The 21,204-nt window shown below is 44.1% G+C and overlaps 1 protein-coding gene across 7 annotated transcripts; it reads left to right on the top strand.

Moving 5' to 3' along the window:
* Nucleotides 1-732: 732 nt before the first annotated feature.
* Nucleotides 733-20,647, top strand: picalmb (phosphatidylinositol binding clathrin assembly protein b). Of its 7 annotated transcripts, XM_058079206.2 has the most exons (24): nt 734-1,486; nt 6,355-6,497; nt 6,677-6,752; nt 6,832-6,934; nt 7,961-8,054; nt 9,282-9,393; nt 9,489-9,595; nt 9,686-9,727; nt 10,356-10,367; nt 10,930-11,015; nt 11,107-11,230; nt 11,882-12,015; nt 12,698-12,798; nt 12,961-13,113; nt 13,452-13,535; nt 14,712-14,804; nt 14,943-15,053; nt 15,908-16,012; nt 16,107-16,137; nt 16,201-16,300; nt 16,373-16,432; nt 16,514-16,618; nt 16,896-17,001; nt 19,112-20,647. In XM_058079206.2, the coding sequence occupies exons 1-23, from the start codon at nt 1,357-1,359 to the stop codon at nt 16,986-16,988; spliced, it is 2,199 nt and encodes a 732-aa protein (XP_057935189.2). In that variant the 5' UTR covers nt 734-1,356; the 3' UTR covers nt 16,989-17,001; nt 19,112-20,647. The 7 variants fall into 7 exon arrangements, with proteins under 7 accessions (XP_078649003.1, XP_057935189.2, XP_078649004.1 ...); XM_078792877.1 differs by having other exon boundaries at nt 733-1,486; nt 12,698-13,113; XM_058079207.2 differs by lacking the exon at nt 10,356-10,367 and having other exon boundaries at nt 735-1,486.
* Nucleotides 20,648-21,204: the final 557 nt, after the last annotated feature.

Here is a 21,204-nt window from a genome sequence, read left to right as displayed (position 1 = left end):
GCAACCTTTCCGTGGGTGGGAATGGTTGTTTGTCTATATGTGCCCTGGGATTGGCTAGCCACCAGTCCAGGGTGGACCCCACCTCTCCCCAAGACAGCTGGGATAGGCTCCAGCACACCCCACACTGGGGAGGATAAGCGGTATAGAAGATGTACCTGAACAAGGCCCAAACACCCGCACCCATATGGTTGAATCCTGTTTCTGATACAAAGTTGAAATGAGGAGCTACTCTCAATCAGAACAGCATTAAATGTGTTTTTATGGAGCCGTGTCTCAGTTAAAAACATAATCATATCATTTTCAACATTCGGCAAACTAAGTTCGTACTTTTAGTACACAGTAAAAACACACTTTGATGAATGGTTAAATGACGTCATAGCAGTAAGAGCATTCCTACGTGCAATAATATGCCTTTTTGGTACACTTTTGGAAGCCTATTTTCTCACTGCCGGTATTCAATAAACTCAACTTCTTCCTACTCCTTTTCAGACAAGTTAAACTGCAAATGTAAACATGTGTTGTTCTCTTTTCCAAACAAATAAAACCATTAGCATTATGTCTCTTTTCCACCATGCCATCTCGTATTTCCAGATATTCCCTGTTCACTTACGGTGATAATCAAATCAATCGATACGAGCTTCACTGTGGCATTCAGGCCGCTGTGATTGAGTATTTTGTGTGGTGTTTTATGTTGTTTTTCTCAGCTAGACTCAAGTCAGTTATTGTGCACCTGCGCCACACTGGACTCACAAGCCCGTTGGTGTCACATCTGATCCAGGGTCAGCGGGGCGTCGTGTTGTTCGTGACAAGTTCCGCCATTTCCCCCCACTTCGGGCCCGTCTGCATCCTTCTTCCTCTTTCTCCATTGCGCTGTTATCGGCTAGTGGTGTCGGTACGGGGAGGCGTAGCGGCGCCAGACAGACAGACAGACAGGCAGGAAGGCAGGCAAGCAGGCAGGCAAACAGGCAGGCAAACAGGCAAGCAGGCAAGCAGGCAGGCAGGCAAGCGGGGATCCGGTGTTTTCCACAGTGGGATGAGAGCGGTTACCGACAGCCGGGCCGGATGAGTTTCAAACACCGCATCCCTTGAATTTGTGAGGGCAATTAGCGGCGCGACGACATATTGTAACATTTGTTATTGTTGTCTGTATTATAATAGCCTGCCTCTATTAGCTTAGCTCTGATTTCATACTTCCACCACGGTGGGGAAGGGAAGGAGGAGCCCGGCCAGGTTTCGGTAGCAGGCGGATGTTTTATGTCACTCTTTTTCCTCGGGCTCATTCACAAAGACGAACGGAGATAGATTTACATTTTTCAAGTGTTTTTTTGTTGTTGTTGCTGCACTGAGTGAGCGAAGATGTCGGGGCAAAGCATTACGGACCGGATAACGGCAGCCCAGCACAGTGTGACGGGATCGGCTGTGTCGAAAACAGTATGCAAGGCCACCACTCACGAAATAATGGGCCCGAAAAAGAAGCATCTGGACTGTGAGTATGAGCTCAAATGTGTCTTTTTAAACAACCTATTCAGGCTTAAACCATATTGGATTCGCAGCCGTACAGCGACTAGGCCTCAAAGCCCGAGGCGCTGCTATATGCTAATGCTAATTCACGTCAGGGGATGGAATCAGACTAAGTGTACATAACATTAAATCTTGCCAGTACAAGTTCTAAAAGACTGCTATTGTGACCACTAACTAATAACATTGCGTTCAAGTGAATTAAATCGTCGATATGGATTCGTTGCAAGATTGAATATCAAGCAGACATGGCAGCGTTTGCGGCTAACGCTCCACTTTGCTATCAGCCAGCAGGGGAACGATTGCAACAGTCAAAAGGCGCAAGTTGACATTTCAGATAATGTTTGCAACGCTCGTTATCATCTCCAGCCTTTGTTAGATTGCCGGGGCACTAGTCAACTCATTATTACGGTAGAATGAACACTTGAGACGCCCCTGATCGCAGTGCTCTTTTTGCTAGATATTGTGATCAGTGTAAACCCTTTAAATATGTCTAGTCATTACATTGGGTGATTCTCTAGTGCTAGGAGTGGACAAAATAAAGTTAAAAATATATACATATAAGACACACACCCACGGGAGAGAGAGATTATATGTACATGTGGTTGTCAGTGCCTTTAGTTCCCTTTGTGTTGCAGGTTGCACACCTGTGGTCCTGCTCAGGTGACTCCCTGAGGTGTCGAGAGTTGTTAGACTTTGCACTGTGTGTGTGTCAATTGTGTCAATACACTTTGAGCCCAAATACACACGTAACATGATTTATTTGCCTCCATATGTATGTCACGTCTCCTGTAATCCTGTAAGCTGTATAGTTTGAACAGTGATGCTTGCCTTGCAGATTTCAAGTCGTAGTATTTTACAGTACATCTTTCTGTGGTGGTGCACCTTCCAGCCGGTCACATGAATACATGTATGACTTAATTTAAAGCCCAAAACCGAATATGGACTGTGACATGGCAGTGCTGTCATTTCTTCCTCCATATTGGCTCTTCGTCACCAGGCAGTGCAGCCAGTCACTCATGCTAACTAGCGCTGCTTTTCGCGAAGGTTACCCTGTCCTACTTAGAGTCCCTTGCCTTTTGAGGGAGTCAAATATAGGACAGAAAGGGAGGCCCAATTACCCCCCCAGTCTGATCCATGTTGTGGGCAGCATGGGTCGTGAGCGCCAACAGGGGTTGGCGGCGTCATCTTTTGACTTGCATCACTCATCCATGCACACGAATGTGTAAAAAAAATAAAATAAAAATAAAGAAATGCAAAGAGTTGTGAGGAAGTGGGACAGCACATATATGATTTACTGATCTCTGGCAGCGTCTCCATGAGCTTGTCAGTGAGGAGAAAACATTTATTTAGCACACTATGTGCTCTTAGAGAAGAGAAAAGAGGCCATGTTAAAAGTTTGAATGTGCCAAACAGCCAAGAGCATTCAGTTATTCTCAAATGATGTGAAGAGTGTTGGCGTGTGATAGTTGTTTGCAGTGGATCCTACAAACATCTTTTTTTTCCATTTTCCTCATATTATGAAAGAATTGGGTAAAATCGTTGCTGTCATAGAACCATTATTGCAGTATTATTTGAACAGGCATTAACCCTTGTATTATGTTACGGGTCAATTTGACCCGTTTCAGTTTTTGTGTTGACCACAGTACTGGTTATCCTTTCTTTTTCTTCATGAAATTTCGTGACTTTTCCTCATCTAGGGTCATGAACAGGTGTGTAAAATTTGGACACTCTGATGTGTCGTCGTATGTCTGTGTTGAGTTTGTATACAAAGATGATGTTGCGGGTCATTTTGACCCGGACACTTTAATGTGGGTATATAGCTGTTCAGATCCAGAAAAAACATGTCTCTTTGATGTAGTTTATTTTGACTGCCCAATTATTTGTATTTTGATTGCCTTTGAAGAGCCATTCAGACCCAGGTGTGTGTAGAGGAGGAACTTTCTCTCCCTTGTCCTTGTCACTGTTCTCATGTCATCTCTTTGAGATGCACACCAAAAATGAGCTCCAGAAGGTTTACAGCTGAAGAAACTTTATCACAGATATTGAACTGTGATTAGTGATGCAGAGGAAGAGATTTCAGAGACAGAAGATCTTTCAGAGACTGAGGACAATCTTATTGATGATCCAGATTGTACAAAATCTAGCTATGCATGGAATATGCAAGTATACACAGGAAAGCTACCTAGAGGAGCATCTGAGAAGAATCAGGGGATGCGTGTGGTGCTGGATATGAGTGAAGGGCTGCAAGGTCATAACATCACATGTGACAACTTCTTTACATCCTACCACCTCGAAGATGAACTTCTAAAGAGAAAGCTGACTATGTTGGGGACGGTCAGAAGAAATAAGCCAGAACTTCCCAGTGAAATTCTGAAGATGCAGGGCAGACCTCTGCATTTCTCAATATTTGCTTTCACTGAGAAAGCAACAGTTGTTTCATACTGCCTAAAGAGAAACAAGAATGTTCTTGTCATGAGCACGATGCACACAGATGCATCTCTGAGCACAAATGATCCTGGACTACACCTCCACCAAAGGAGGAGTTGACAATCTGGACAAAGTCACAGCAACATACAGTTGCCAGTGCAAGACTGCTCATTGGCCCTTGGTGATTTTCTACAACATTGTGGACGTGTCTGCTTACAATGCCTATGTCCTGTGGACTGAAATCAACCTGCAGCAAATTGTACCCACGTCGACTTTTCCTGCAAGAACTCGGCAAAGCACTCGTCACTCCCAAGATCCAGAGGCGAGCCAGGCCACCTCAATCCCCAGCAGCTGTAGCTGTCATTGAAAAGGTCAGGATCCAGTGGATACAGGTGTAAAGAAACGGAAAAGATGCCAGGTCTGTCCCTTCCGAGAGCACAGTAAAACAAGTACCTCTTGCGTGAAATGCAAGAATTACAATCTGCAGAAAGCATATAGTTACATTCTGTCCATCATGTGGAGAACACTGAAACTGTTGAACATTGAAAATCAGAGAAAATGGGGCAAGGTAAATGGAAAAAAAAGTGTTTGTGAAGAGGGAAAAACTTGAACTAAATAGTTCGTAAACATAGTGTTGGTATTAAAAATGTATTGTATGTCTCTTTTCTAAATGCTTATATGATCTAAAATAAAGTTGTTATTGGTTAACCGGATTTTTTGACTGTTTTGAGTGGGTTTACACAGTACGGGTCAAAATGACCCGCAACATAATCAATGTAATTTTTTTTCAACATAATACAAGGGTTAAAAAAAATTATATTCACATTATTATTAACTGTCATGCAAATATAAAAAGTTAAACGCTTGGTGGTCAAGCACTTCAGGGGCAGTTTAACATTTCAACTTATTGTAGAATTAGCCATAGTGGATACAAAGTTTTCCAAACAAGACGTTGCAACTGAGTGCAAAACTTGTCATGCACCAGGTGGCACACAACCTGGTACATTTAGTACGACCAAACTCATCACACGTTTAAGCAACTATACAGTATTATGCCTCGCCACCACTACATTGTGGATAAATCTATATGATTTAAAAAAAAAAAAGATTTGTGCTGATATCAGATTGATATCAATATAGCTAATATTCAAGCATGCGGCATCTGATAGGAAGTGAAAAAGTTCGGGACACCCCAAATTAGCCATACTGTACTGAGCAGCCAATACGGTGTGTCATCCAAAAATTTACCATTTCAATTTGTATGTGCCATTTTTGCCATCACTGGTAGCCATTTGTGCTGGCATCCCTAATTAAAGGGGACCTATTATGCTTATTTTTCCACCCTTCCTATTGAGTTGTGGTGTCCTATAGAGCAGCTACACACCGTAACCCGCACAGAAAACATTTTAGATTTTGCAGAATCTGCACCTATTCCAACTGTATTTCCTTTGATTTGTGCTTCCGGCCAAAATGCTGTTTTAATTTATTCCACCCACGTCCCGCCTCCAGGCATGCCCACTCCAGTGTGATTGGTCACATGCTCAAAGTGCCTCCTAACTATGAACCATGTAAGGAAGTCTACCCCTCTGTGACATCACAAAGGAACACTTTTACCACATCTTTGGAAAACGAGCATTTTGAGCCATTCCAAACTTCTTTTAGTGCTCACTTCCATGTGCAAACCTCACTATGTGAAATGTTGGCATGGTTTAACATGACAATACAACATTCTTACTACATTTATAGGTCGGAAAGGCGGAAAAAGCACCATAGTTCCCCTTTAATGTAAGATAACATTGTGTACTGTCAGAACAATTGTCTTTTTGCTGCTCACGTTGTAACATATGTGGGACACAAGCATAAATAAAGTGGCAAACCTTCTTACGTTCACACATGCAAAATTCAGTTTAACCCTCCTCTGGCATCACGTCTCTATTTATTCCTAGTCGCCGTCAGCAGCAGGTGTGCGCCCGCTCATGGGCTCAACATGTGTTGGGGAATAAATAACGTCACTCCCTCGGGTTTATCAACGACCAAGCACCATTTGAAGATGGAGTCTGCTTTCTCAAAAGAAGAAATAGTAAAAGCTCCACACTAAATCTTACTTTGGATATTTTTAGGCAGTGTAGATAATAATCACCGGATTCACTGCCACACGACAGACATTGTTTTCATTGTTAACAATATGTACATGATCTTTGCAAAGTTTCTTGCTTTTGTTATGGAATATTAAATAACTAGACTCAGACGCAGCTTGCCGGTGAGCATTTTCTTCAACTTTGAGAAGTGTTTGGTCCCTCCTAGTTTTGTGGCTTAATTAGCAAAATTTGCAAGGGGGGGGGGGTCCTGAAACCCCCAAAACTTTGTGATGGCAAGCCCCAGTCTTCTGTCGCCTTCTTGTCCCAGACTTGATCCACTGCACCAATGAGATGAATGTGAACATTCCCCAACTGGCCGACTCGCTGTTTGAGAGGACCACCAACACCAGCTGGGTGGTTGTGTTCAAGTCATTGATCACCACACACCACCTCATGGTGTATGGCAACGAGGTGAGCACAGACCCTGCATGCAAGCACGCTTACGCTCAGATTATCTTCCAACAACACACTGACTAGATACATAGATGTCAGCAGTGGTGGGAGAAAAAGCTGATTATGTGAGCATCTCTGATGAAATGAATGCCTTCTAGTGAGCATATTTCCCTTTTTTTCCCCTCACTCATTTGCAGCGCTTTGTGCAGTACCTGGCTTCCAGAAACACACTGTTCAACCTCAGTAATTTCTTGGACAAAAGTGGCCTGCAAGGTAACTGCAAGCTCATCACACTCCATACCATTCCATACCAAGTAACACGTTAAAGTTGGTAATGTTGTCTTCATTCCAGGGTACGACATGTCCACCTTTATCCGGAGATATAGTCGCTACCTAAATGAGAAAGCCGTTTCGTACAGACAGGTTGCCTTTGACTTCACCAAAGTTAAGCGAGGGTAAGTAACTGATGTAAGTGATGTTGCCGTGGTCTGCAGTTTGAAGGTGCCCCCTTCCTAAATGCCTCTGCACCCAGGTGTATTGGGCCTTCGAGGAGGCAGCAGCATCACAACACACACACAACAGTAATATATGACATTATTGTAGAGTAGCGTGCAGTTGGTAAGCACAACACTACACACATTTATTTCTTGGTACTTATTATAGCAAGCATTTCCAGTCTTATGAGTCACTTCCTTATACTGTATGGTTTCATATAGTGGCTTGAATACAGTAAGTACCGTGGTCGCATGGAAAATCTGTGGCAGATTTGCAGTATGCTACTTGCATACTGCAGGTGAATTCAATTTTTTTTGCCCATATCTGATCTTTATCTCGTTTCAGTGTGCACAGTTCGGTGAGGATTTTTGTTTTCAAATGCAACTCTTTCATATGTAGACATAAAGCCATTACGTATCCGATGCTACTGAAGTCTGAATATTTGGGTCTCACGCATGCAACCTCAATGTCATGGAAAGGCAACTAACGTGGCAATTCGTCAAGATAATGGACACAAAAGAGAGAGCGATGAAAGAAGCAAAACTGAAGGAAAAAGAAGGAAAAGCTGATGTTTTGCAACCGATTTCTCACGTCCCCGTCACTCCTGGCTCCGACATCCACCCACACGCTCCTCGGAACAGACGTCGCCGCAAGTTCCCCACAAACTGTCAAAGCCAAAATAATTTGGTTAAGAAAATGTTGACTCCGGTTGCACAGACGTATTGCACAAATTACAATGTTTTGTGATTTTAAGGCCTGTATTTGTAGAGATTTATTTCCATAACTAGATAAATAATGAATACATTTTTATAGCATTGTTTGGTACAATACACATTTATATCCATGTCTTGACAACATATACCTGATCCTTTTGGTACCTTTTCTCAAGGCATGGATGACACTCTTGAATACCTCCACCAATGAGCATCTTTGACTAGGGCATATATTTCAGGAACTGACTGTCTTCTCCCTCCATGTCCACTCAGGGTGGATGGCGTCATGAGGACCATGAATACAGAGAAGCTGCTCAAGACCATCCCCATTATCCAGAACCAGATGGACGCCCTCCTGGATTTCAATGTGAGTCTAAGGTCGCTCCTGGGTTGTTTTATGGCGGGTTGGGGAAAAAAAGGACATCCACACAGTATGGCATCATGGCAGCAGTACAAGGCAAAAATGTCAGGAGACTTCCCTGGAGCCACGCTAGTGTAGTGTTTTGATATTGTGTTGGCTTTCAGCAGCAATACACCACTGCTCACTTTTGGTCATGTGATGGTGATGTCATCAAATACATCGTTGTCAGGTTTTCCCACTCTGGGAAAATACCATTTCAGGGTACGCCTGTGTGGATGAAAGGCTGAAACGATAAAATGCTCTACCTTTTCGACCTAAAAGCGTTCCTGTATAGACATAACTTCCGGTGAAGCTCCATGAGTGGCAGCAGCTTCATAACAAACCAAGCTATGCATTAGTGGTGTCACAAGATCAAAACATGACAAGATTTCGTGCTCTTTATCACAATAATGAATTAATTACTCACAAATTTCAATGAACTCCATATTTTGCCATGTGCATGTGTGTCTGTTTTCCTCATCGCTCGCCTCCAAACAGGCAGGAAAGGGCTTCACTCTTTGGTTCAGCACCTAGACACGAACAATGGCACTTGAGTGAGACCTCTTGTCACTCATTGTTACTGCTTCGTCTATGTGGGGGATAGGTAGGGAGCAATGCAAGGTAACAGTAGAAATTAGGAGGAAAAAGATCTCCTGGAAATGCAACATATTCTCCTGCGGCTGTGGCTACAGCACAGTTGAAATACTCCAAACATTTCACAGACAGCACAAGTTCCTGTGAGAAAAATGTCACAAACACCACTTGGACAACATTACAAAGTGAAAGATGACATATTAAAGGACATATTGCATTCTTATGATATAGTATTCTGTATTACTTTTACTATTATACGTATATTATCCTAACATTAGTGGTTTATATGATTCTCAAACAATATTGTTTAGTGTCAATGCATGGGACAATAAACATTTCAAAATGCACCTCGATTTGGTTAAATAGTTTCTGTCTAGCCATGAAAAAAACAAAGATTTCTTCTTAAAATGAATGTTAAAGTCTCATTCTCTCGTTCCCAAACTCGTGTATCATGAGTTGGCTGTCTCATGACAAGCCGTCATCCATGTATGAGACCGCTGTGTCGAAAAAAAGCCTTCTCTCAGTCTGCCGCCACTTTTTGTATACCAACAAAAAAATGCCAGGCATGTGTGCAAACCTGAGCTGATTGCTTTCCCGCAGGTCAATGCCAACGAGCTGACTAATGGAGTCATCAATGCAGCCTTCATGCTCCTCTTCAAAGACTCCATCAGGCTCTTTGCCGCCTATAATGAAGGCATCATCAACTTGCTCGGTAAGAAGCCTCCCCCTCAGATTCCAGCCGCCTCCTCTGGTAATCGTGTTGTTGTTGAAAGAAAATGTAACCAACCACCTTTTGTCACCAAACAGAGAAATACTTTGACATGAAAAAGACCCAGTGCAAAGAAGGTCTGGATATTTACAAGAAATTCCTCACCCGAATGACCCGAATATCGGAGTTCCTCAAAGTAGCCGAGGTACATGTGGGTCTTTGATGCGCTGGCTTGTTGTGTGCTGCTTAGCTTCGATGTCGAGAGAAGTAATTTGTTTTCTCTCTGCTCTGACAGCAGGTGGGCATTGACCGAGGAGACATTCCAGACCTTTCCCAGGTAAAGTCCTATTCTTGCAAGCTGGTATCTTTCCTTTTTTCTCTCTTTCCAACTGCTATTGTCCCCACAAAGCACCAACAAACATGTACTGCAATACAGGCATTAGGTATACTTTTATAGTCTTATGCAGTTCTATTTCACTGCATGCAACAATGAGTCAAAACAACCTCATTGGATTATGCAAGTGTACTTGAATTTGAGGTGCCACCTCCAATGCCGATGTCATTTAAGATACCATCATATGGTTTTTAACACCGGCCCACATTGGCCTCACTCTTTGGATCGGATCTCTTTGCACTTTGCATGCTTTCCACCCTGAGCGCATGTTTCCAAAGGAGGTGCACACTTTCCCTGTCCTTTTTTCTTCATCCTTCTAAATCTCTTCTTGCTGGGCTTCACCTTCTTCTTTGCCGCCTCCTACAGTAAATAAAGGTGTCTGGTACAAACAAAGGTGTTGCTCACTGCCATTGCAGTCTACTCACAGTTGCACAGTGACAGTTAAGGTTACACACACACATACAGGGTGCTGTGCTGCCGGCCATTTATTTGCTGTGCAGCTGAAATGGATTCCCCTCTTGACTGTCACCACCTTTATATTCTGTATTCTCCCCTTATCTTTCCACTTTAGTTCACAGTCTGTGTAAGTACTATCATTTCACTCTTCTTCTGTGTCTGTGATTTGCTTCGCTGTATGTATTCTTGCATGCCTCCGCGCCATCTCCCACATGTCAAATAACGGGGAAAAGGAGGGACAAAGAACCCACTGTCAGTGTGGTGACTTGGCGTCATAGTGAGGTGTAAAAGCAGAGTAGCTCATTTGCTGCAGAATGGCTGCCCTGTTGTGCTTTAGTTGTGGCCAATTTCAACACCGCCCCGGTTGTTGAAGGTGCCTGGATGGAGTATGTCATACCATACACGTGTTGCTCTCATCCAGAATAAATGTTGGCTGGAATGCATTCTTTGGTGCATCAGTGGTGGGCAGCATCAAGTCTGCTATCGCATCAGCTTGCACAAAAGTCAAATGTGAAAAGAGTGGCTTGTAATTCTGCTCTGCTTGGGCTTGGATGCCCACCACTGTCCTTCATGGTGTCAGTGTCCCCCCCTCCACACACACACACACACACACACACACACATGCACACACACAGTCGTCCATGTGTGTGGAAGAAGCATGCTGACGGTGTGTTTTCTCACCATGACAGGCTCCCAGCAGCCTTCTGGAAGCTCTGGAGCAGCATTTGGCTTCTTTGGAGGGCAAGAAGGTCAAAGACTCTACTGCTGCCAGCAGGTATGTTAATTCACCTGTCACCACGCTCCTCCCCTCTGGGACTCCTGTGTGTGATACCTGCATCCAACTTGAGTTTGTTTGTTTGCCGCAGGGCCAGCACTCTGTCAAACGCCGTGTCGTCGTTGGCGAGCACGGGAATGTCTTTCACTAAAGTGGACGAGCGGGAGAAGCAGGCAGCCCTTGAAGAGGAGCAGGCCCGTCTTAAAGCGCTTAAGGTACTAATATTATATCATGTATATGTGTGGTATATATGTATTGAACAATATGTTACATAGCGGCACACTTCCGGTTGCCCGCTTGGTGCGGCCGGGTGATTGTGTCATTCAGCCACTGCTCGTCACCGTGGCTGCCGTGCTCAAACTAGCTTCCTGTGGGCCTTATGGCTACAGCGGGAGAGGCCACCCGCCATGGCCGTACAAGGTGCATTAATGTTGGATACTAGAAGGCTACTGCGGCGGGGAGAACCACAGTGTACAGCTGGATGAGTACGTCGCCCCCTGCGGGAGCAGTACACAACTTGTGAAACGTGCTCCTCCCCTGCCTTGCCTGTGCGACCTGGCTGTTGCAAGGCTTTCCTGCGTGAACGCAAAAAATAATTAGCAATTTTTGTCTTTCAGGCTTTGTGTTCTGTCTGCGAATTTGAAAATTCATTTGAGTGGCGTGCTTGTTTCTTGCCATTGTCCCCATTTCAGCAGGAAGCCAGCATGACCCCCGAAAGTGCAAACTGAAACATGAATTTATGATCTTGGTCAACATAATGCATTGTTGCACCCAAAGTGTGTGTGTGTGTGTGTTCGATCAGCCACTATTTGAGTATCTCTCTCTTTCGGCTTGTTTGCTTGATCCAAATCCGCTTTCTCCCCCAGGAACAGAGGCTCAAGGAGCTCTCCAAAAGGCCCTCCTTTGCCACCACTGATACGTCGCCCATCTCCACCACCGGGGGCACTATTAGCACGGCACCTGCTATCGATCTCTTCTCTACACCCAGTTGCTCCAATGGGTATCTTGTGTTAAATCTCGTCTCAAGCTGTATAAGCAACGTCCTTCCTAAAGTATAGCTACTGGCAGCAACATATTCTTCCACCACGTGCATGTAACTACAAATCTTTTATGTCATTTGTGGAAGTGGACCATAACCGAGGTTGGACACAGAGGTCCTCCTGTTTTCCAGCCATATATTTTGTCACTGCTTATATCATTCCAAAAAGTAATACACAGATCAAAATCTGACAGCTTTTGCAAGTTTCTTTAGTTTCTGAGAGCAGCGAGCTGTCTGACATTGTTCGACGGACCATGACTGCACCATAGTTGTGTTTTCCAACACCGCAAAGATGAGACTATTTTGTATTTTTCTTGTTCGTCTTTCTCTTGCCGATACTGTGTGGGAATGTACAGACGTACAAGTAAGATTGGCCATACGACAACATTCTAATCAAAACCCCACGGGCATACTGATGCTAAGGTGACAAAATAAATTAATATATGAAATAAATAATACCCAACCCCCCGTTTTTCAGGGGAAGGAGCTGTCGTTCTCAGAGTGGAGGCTCACTGTGCCACACTTTAAAAATCCTGATCTAGTTAACCGGTGTAGTGTTTTTGCCAGTGGATGTATCAATAGAGAGGAACATATTCATTCAGAAAGAACATTCAGAAACAAATCCTCCTTTTGGTGTCATCAGTGCAGTGAAGATGGAGAGCGACCTCTTTGACCTCCAGTCAACGTTCCAGCCCTCCATGCAGCCCGCCTCCTCAGGGCTTCCCGTGGCAACGGCGTGGGCAGGTAAAGCGCCGCCAGCGCAACTCGAAACGTCGCCTGAGTTTTTGTTTTTGTTTCCTGGGGGGTTTACCTGCTCTGCATGCTGTCTTCTGATGTCCACCAGTTCCTCTCCACTTCATGTTCTGCTGTGTCTCTCTCTCTCTCTCTCTTCCTCTGCCTGCCTAGATCCTTTCACCTCCGCTGAAGCTGGAGACGACTCCATGCCAAACCTTAACCCTTTCCTCTCAAAACTTGTTGTCGATGCCTCTCACTTACCTGTCGTGTCTTCAGACGGTGTTAGCTTTTCCACTAGGACATCTGCTCATGAAATGTTTGGTGGTAATGACTCATTTTGTTTTTCCTCATTGCTCATGTTCGTGTGGACGCATGACTAGCTTGCTTGTTCTCCATGCTGCTGTAGTCTGAATGTTAGCGTTGTGTTCCAAGAGCTAAACCCCCGCCTTTCCCAGTGAAAAGACGTACTCCTTTTTATAAAGACGTCCATCAGTGTCATCACCAATGAAGGTTATGCCCACCTGTTTTTAAAATGACCTTTTTCTCACCCACCCCTTTTGATGAACAGTTTGGTTCTGTGTTGTCTTGTAGTACAAATATGCTGTAGAGCTATTAAGTGAAACCCTGTTTTTCTTTCACCAACACTATTTTTGATTCCCTAGATCGTTACAATCCCTTTATTGACACAAACTCATCCGTTTCAACCAATTACAAATGCACAGTGCGGCTAGAACACTCCATCTCAGGTACTTTGATGGCTCAGAGCCTTGCAAACATTGGCTTCTATGCCTAATGCAAAAATCATCTTCATATTCAAGATACTAGGGGTGTCACGAGATCTCGCAAGATGAAGACCTAACCATACTCTCTTGCCATAATGGATAAATTGTAGATAATACGATATAATAATAATAAGAATAAATGAAAATGAACTTGATAATTTTGCCATGTGCAAGCTTGTTCTTTTTAACCAAAAGTGTATTAATCATTGGCATTATCTGTATATTTTACTTTGGTTTTGTTTGAAATCTTTTTGATGTCAAACATCAAATATTTCAAAATGCCTATTTGTCAATATAAATGTCACATCCACATCTATGGCCTTTACCTGCAGGTGGCGTCTTGAGTATGGTAAGCTAAGCACGATCAGCATGGAGCATCACAAACCCTAGCAACATCAAACACAGTAGCATTTTAAAGGCTGTCATTTTTAAGAAGAAAAAAAAATCATTTTTTCGTTTTTATTTTTTAATTACATAATTACATTATTAAAGTGGGAAGGACTCAAAAGGCCTCGCAGACTACACATCTGTTTGATGTGCAGTAGTCTGTTGCTGTTACTTGTAAAATGAAAAAGACAAACTTTTCATTCGTATAAGAGAGGAAAAATGGCTCTTTTGATAGTAAAGCTTGGCAGCCCCTGATTGAGACAATCCATAGAACAATGGCAAACGGAGTGAGAGCTTAGGCATCCACTGTTGGGCCTTGTCTCTGTGGGAGTAGGCGGGGCTGCTGGCATACACCCACAGCAAAAGAGTGGAGTTAGGTGAGCAGCAATGCACGGTAACGTGCCATACGTTAGAAAGCCCAATGGCGCGGCCCCTGTGTGGAGTATTAGTAATGAGCACGGCGAGCCCATCGACACATTGTTTGTGACAATGTTGAAATGTCATCTCATGGTGTTTTTGTGGATCCAAGCTCCAATGCTCGCGCATCGTCTTGTCTTGTGACACCCCTATACAATACTGTCAGGCACTCCCTTCTGGTAACTAAGATAATACTTGTGGCTTTTCTTAAAACAGTTTTAATAACCTATACTTATTAGCTGCCTTTTCTCTGTCTGTCTGCTTTTATTGTCTCCTTTATTGCTCTGGTTCTTCTCCATCTTTTTCTTCTTCTTCCTGCTTCCTGTGGCGTGTCAGACTCCTTCTGTGGTCCAGTGTCCATAGCCCAGCACCTCCCACACCAGGCTCCCTTCCCCACAGAGCCCTCTACTGTAGCCGGTCTATTCAGAGGTACTGAAGGCTCTCTGTGTGTGAATCCTGCTTCTGCTGCTAGCTGATCATCCCTGCTCAGAGAAGCAAACCCAAGCCCTGTTTGAGAGGCATCGCTTGTCTTAACTGCAGCTGCCTTCTTTTCATCTTTTTTTTAAGGATACTCAGCGCCTCAGCCCCCTCCCCAGCCACCTGCAGGAGGTCTCCAAGTGGACTTTGAGTCCGTTTTTGGAACAAAAGCTACAGGCAGCAACAGTCACAATGTCGATGGTGAGGATGTAACACACTCATTTATTGTATGGGATGAACTACAAGCGGCCGGAAGGGTCTGTTTAATGAAAAGGGGACCTATGATGCTTTTTCTACCTGTCTGACCTGTAAATGTACTTGAATGTTGTATTCTGGTGATAATCCATGCCAACGTTTCAGATAATGAGGTTTGCACATGTGGAAGTGAGCACGAAAAGAAGTTTGGGATAACGCAAAACACTCACTTTCAAAAGGCGTGGTAAAACTGTTCCTTTGTGATGTCACAGAGGGGCACACTTCTTTACATGGTCTGTAGTTAGGAAGCACTTTTGGCGTGTGACCGATCACTGCAGAGTGGGCATGCTCAGAGGCGGGACGTGTGTGGAATAAATGAAAACGGAGCATTTTGGCAGGAAGAACAAATCAAAGGCAATCCAGCTGGAATCATTGCAGATTCTGCAAAATCTAAAATATTTTCTGTGAGGGTTATTGTGTGTAGCGACTCTATAGGAGACCACAACTCAATACAAAGGGTTGAAAATGAGAATAATAGGTCCCCTTTAAGCAATGTATTTTTTTTTTTTTTTTTTTATAGAGTTTTTAGTTTTTTTCACTGAGGGAACCTACTGTGGGCTCATTCTAATAGCTATCTGAAGAAGGTGTGCCCCAAGAGTCAATCTTGGGCCCCCTGCTATTCAGTATGTATCAAATCACACAAATCTTCTACACAAATCTTCCAAATCATCTAAAATAACAGAATCTGACATTAATCTCAAGAAATTACAGCTGTTTTGACTTTGTTCTTGGAACCTAACCTTTTCTGCAACCTAATTGTCTATTAGTCCAAATATTACAATTAGTTTTTCTCTTGTTAGATATCCTGAAACCGACTCTTGCCGGCTCCAACCAGCTGTCCAATCAGCAGCCAGAAAAGCTGGTGTCGGATGACCTGGACTCCTCCCTAGCCAACCTTGTCGGCAGTACGTATGCATGTTTGAATATTGCTCAGTCACAAAGTAAAAAAAAAAATCCAAACTTTGTGAATGTCAAACTTCTACTCCATGTTCTTCCTAGACCTCGGCATCGGAAATGGCACGATGAAGAAGTAAGTCTCAGGTTGTTTGCTACGTAGCAGCTCTTTGCTAACAAGCTTTTTTAAAATCCACAGTGACATCCACTGGAGTCAGCCCGGTGAAAAGAGGATGACTGGCGGCACCAACTGGCAACCCAAAGCGGCACCGTCGACCACCTGGAACCCCGTCTCCATGGTGATAACTTCAAAAGACTAACTATCACTGCATGACCTGTGATTAGAGTTGAACAACTTTGTGTCCTTGCAGCCGCCATCCATCATGGCCTTCCCCGCCACCACGCCCACAGGCATGATGGGATATGGCATGGTGAGTACCTGAGTGTAAAAAAAATGTTTTAATGTCAAACTAGATGCGCACATAAAGCGATGGATTCCATGTCTTGTGCAGCCTCCCCAAATGGGCTCCATGGGCATGATGAATCCGCCCACCATGATGTATGGCCAACCTGTGATGAGGGCGCCCAACCCTTTTGGCTCCGTATCCAGCACTCAGGTGGGTGCACGGCACATGCCTGCAGGTGGCGCAGTCATGTTGTCGTATGTCATCGTGCCAGAGTGAGCGGCGATGATGGTGGTTTGAACGAGAAAGATCCAAACTGCGTATCATCTCCTTGTTCTTTCTGTTTCGCCTTCCTCCTCCTCTTTATCAACTCATTCGATTGGCTATCACTGCTCGTCCCAACTAATCTCATCCCTCCTTGCATCTGTATGCTGACTCTCTGACTTGTCCTCTGGCCCTCCAACTTCCTGTGTCTCTTCCTGTGAAATAGCCCTCGGCAGCCTCTAGTCCTTCCAGCCAGAGTCCACTCCGAGCCCCTGGACAGGACCCGTTTGCACACCTCTCTCTCAAGGATTTCTTGTAGAGCGTCTCTTTAGGTACAGCATGCCCCTCTTGCTCGCGGATGCATCTGACACATGGCCTGTTTCAACATCCGTGTGGCTGCTTTTCCTTTCTCGTGCACCCTTTGTCTTTTCTCCATTCCACCAGCAATTCCCATGCTTTTGAATCTTGTATTTGCTTGTTTTGTTGGTGCACTGTAACAGTTGTTCTGCTCACTCGCCTTGTATTGCTATAGACTTTATAGACGGAATTGAACTAGCAGGCTGTTTGGAGTACTGGAGTACAATTTTATGACCTTAATTTCCCGTCTGTAAGCTGTTTCCTTTTTTGACACGCCATGCAGCCAATTTATAATTTATGGCTTTTTACATGATTATTGATTAATCAAACAATTAATAAATCATTGATCATTTTGACAGCCTCAATAAATGGACACGTGCATATACGCGCGCCTGTTCCTTTTCCTTGTCTCTCCTTACCACACGGGCTGGATGACGAGAGGGTTCACTCTGCATGTTTTATAGCGGAATGGAGAGTGTGAGCCCTCCTGTCAGCCATTCAGCCTCTTTGTCCCAGTATGTGCAGGCGGGGCTGCTACTGAGCGGATACACACTTGCAGGTAGCAAGCAAACGCTAATATAAATGAAGGCACAAAAGCGATAGTTTGTAAGACGAGTACCACAGCTCCAGTGTGGAATTGCACCCTTGTCCCGGTGGTCAACGCTTGCTGGGGTGTTTTATCGGCGAAGTCTATGTATAGGGCAGGGTAGCATGGGGTGGTGTGCGCTCGCAGACAGTGTCATTCACTGCATTGCAGGGGAGGTGCAGCCTTAGGGTGCGCTTGAGGAACCAGCATTTCGGAAGTGATTGGATGTGTTGGTGGACAATGCGAGTTGCCTGGGAGGGCGTGCGTGCACACGTCACAGGCAACAGTTCTTGAGCGGTGTGGCCGAGTGGAGGAGGATGTTTTGGAGGACAACATTGGCCTTTGCTCGACGGCTACAGATGTATGGTCCGGCTCAGCTGTCACCCTACACTTCTTGGGCGGTGCACTGCATGACTGCGTGTGTGTAGTTTTTATCGGGGTGTTTTGTTTTTCTTGGCAGAGACAGGGCCAACTGGCAGCCAATGTGGCTCACAAAGGTACACTATACTCGAGTACCCTCTAGTGGTTCAAATGTGAATTACAATTTGGTGATGATCATTTGTAGCACAATTATCAAGCAGGGATTTTTTCCCCTCCCTTAATGCTAAAAATATGCCATTTAAAAACTACATGTAGTGTTCAGTTGTGTTATCAATATTTCAATTAGTTTGACGATCTGAAACATTTAAGTGCGACAAACATGCAAAAAAAAAAGAAATGAGGAAAGGGTCAAACACTTTTTCATACCACTGTACATCTCAGAGAGGCGATGGACAGTTGGCAGGAAGAGGGCGGGATATAGTACGTCCTTACACTAGTGCCCCCCCAGTGCAATACTTGAACATGGCAGCCAGCACCTCAGGCATGAAGCAGAACTTACCTGCCCTTTGACATTGAACAGACACATCAAATAGAAGGTCTTATGTCAGGCGTGCCCACAAAGGTTGTTAGAAAAGAGCAGTGAAATCCGTAATCTTGCTACAATAACGTGATAAGATTAGAAAAAAGAGGGGAGTGGCCCAATTAGATTTGTATTTGTCATTTTTCCCATTGACCCCTGACCCCTGGCATGCATGCCAATACTTAAGTGGAAGAAAACACGCTGTCGGCACTGCTCTACCTAGTGGGGCTGTGTGTGATCACATGGTCTTTAGCCCTTAGGCTAAGAAAAAAAGTCATTGTTTTTAGCCCTTATTCAAACTAAATAGTCCACATGTTACAAGTAAGTCTGTGATTTGCTGCACACTAACCCCCGGAATGCTGACCTTACTCTGGTGTGGGTTGTTTTGATTAGATTAGGTTAGATATACCTTTATTCGTCCCTCTTTGGGGAAATAAACATTGCACAGCAGCAAAGAGGACAGAACCAGTTAAAGAGTAAAATATAAACAACCTAAAAAATAGGAGTTTTTGCGTCATTGTAGGTGGGGCTGATCGAATAGACACTTCACCGAGATCCCTTTCTCTCTTTTTGAACGTCTTGTCCTGTTTCCTTGCAGACGCAGTTCATGTAATTTGGAGGAGCTCGTCTCTCGGGAAGATGAAGCACTTAGCAGCAAAAAGCTTTGTCCTCGTTGCAGTCCAACAACTCTTCAGAGAGACATTCACCCTCACCACCTCTACACCGTCACCCCTCCTCAAGTAACTGATCACGTCAACAACCACCACCGCGATGGCGCAGCGACTGTCAGAAACCATGGTAACCATGTCTACAGAAAAATGACGTTTTGCTTGTGCGCACGCACACACACACACACACACACACACTTCATATTCTGTATCCTGTCCCCTGAGACGTGGAGCGGTGCTGCTGCCAGACCCCTAAAGAGGATTCCTTCTACATGTTACAGTGTCATCTGTAAGATAAAGATAGTTCTGGCCGCTGAGAGCCTTTCTTTGATGTTCTGTATTTGGTTAAAGGAAGCAAAAAACAACAGGAAACTGGTTGGATGTTGAACAGGGGGTGGGGGGGTTGGTAGTTGTAGGGCAATGGCGACCTTCCCTTTTCTCGACGCCATCGATCCGAGTCACCCCGCAGTTCTTTAACCATCACCGAGTAGTGATGCTAATGACGTTTACACCTGTTTAGTTTTTGTCTTTTTTACCGTGTTTACAGTAGACATTCCCTGTGTGTTTGTATTTATTTATGATTATTGGTTTAAGATGGAGGGGGTGGCGAGGGGTGGGAACTATTGTAAAATCAAAGCGTATGTAATAATGAGCATTGAACACGCGTGGGACTGCTTAAGCATTAAACATGGACTATCATTAAGAGGTAGTGACAAATAGCTATTATATAAATGACACCTATTAAGCTGAATGATAGAGCACTAAATATTCTTTGTGTTCCATTTTTTCTTTTTTTTTTTTTTGTTTTTTTTTTTTACTACTAGGACAAAAATCACAGCCGCCACTGTACTGTGAGTGCAGCGTTTCCACCGAGAGTCACTAAGAGTACATTCTGTGCCTGTAGGGGTCTTTTTTTGTTTGTTTGTATGCAAGTGATTGGTTGAATAACATTTCACGCACCATCCAGACGGCGGCGGGCTCCATTTGCTTTAAAGCTGGGCACGCCATCCACTCACTCAGCGTACTCAAGGCTGCCTTTACTATGAATGTGCAGAGTTGTCTTCATGTTGCACACATCTTTCCACGCTGTGCGTGCCCCCCCGCCCACCCCAGAGGCTCCAAACAATGTGGCTCTGCTGGCTTGCGTTAGGAGGGGCTTAAATTTGATGTAAATGAACTGTACAAACGAATCCAGAATCCGTGCGTAGTGCAGGGGAGGAGGCGGAGGTGGTGAGCGCTGTTGATCGGCGCTCTTGTGTAAATATCCTAATTAAAAAAAAAGACAAAAGCGAAAGATGTATGAAATATGAACACAATTCAATCAAATTGGGCTCTACCTAAATTTGATTCAGGATTCTCCTCTGTGTTTGTCTCTGCAGATCTATTGTCTTTGTCATTAGAACCTGTAGCAGACAATGACTGAAATCTTGTTTTTCTTTTACAAATAAAGAGCAGCTTCCACACTCTTTTGCCTCTTGAATACTCCTAAAATACTGCATTAAAATGGCACAAACAAACACAATTTCTGGGCTACACAAATGCTTCTCTTTTTCAGTCATGCAACATATTGCATATGTGGTTGTATTTTTAGATAAGAGCAATGCACTGCATTATGCACATTAACAGGATTCTAACCTGTGAACATCAACAGCAAGCCGTTTGGTGCCATATTGCAACTCCACTCCATGGTGTACTCGTCTTACATGGGTTTGCCTTGACTTAACACTTCCATGCTTTTGAAGCCTTGGTGGGAATACACTTGGCCTTTGGAGCTGGAGCCCCGGAGGTGCGTTCATGGACACTCTGAACCCATGTATGTGTGGTTTAAATAATTATCTGCATTTAAGTATGCTAAGAAAGTCCAGAAGCCACATCTACACGGAAAACGTGATTTCTACGTAAATTACGCCGTGGCTCATAACATGGTTAAAATGGGACAGAATTGTTGGGCAACGACATTTTCAGACGTGGTATCTCGTGTTAAGATGTTAACACTACAATTATGTGTAATAGTGTCCTGTCA

This window comes from Doryrhamphus excisus, linkage group LG8, assembly GCF_037039965.1.
Source record: "Doryrhamphus excisus strain RoL-2023G ecotype Guam linkage group LG8, RoL_Dexc_Guam_v1.1, whole genome shotgun sequence".
Classification (NCBI taxonomy): Eukaryota; Metazoa; Chordata; class Actinopteri; order Syngnathiformes; family Syngnathidae; genus Doryrhamphus; species Doryrhamphus excisus.
Note: the sequence above shows the minus strand (reverse complement) of the source record. Positions and strands in the feature narration are given on the sequence as shown.

Excerpts from the sequence above, each read along its gene's own strand:
- picalmb (XM_078792877.1), top strand. The coding sequence starts at position 1,357 with ATGTCGGGGCAAAGCATTACGGACCGGATAACGGCAGCCCAGCACAGT. Across the intron at positions 12,016-12,697 it reads ACACCCAGTTGCTCCAATGG|TGCAGTGAAGATGGAGAGCG; the intron begins GTATCTTGTGTT and ends TGGTGTCATCAG. Across the intron at positions 15,054-15,907 it reads CAACAGTCACAATGTCGATG|ATATCCTGAAACCGACTCTT; the intron begins GTGAGGATGTAA and ends TTCTCTTGTTAG.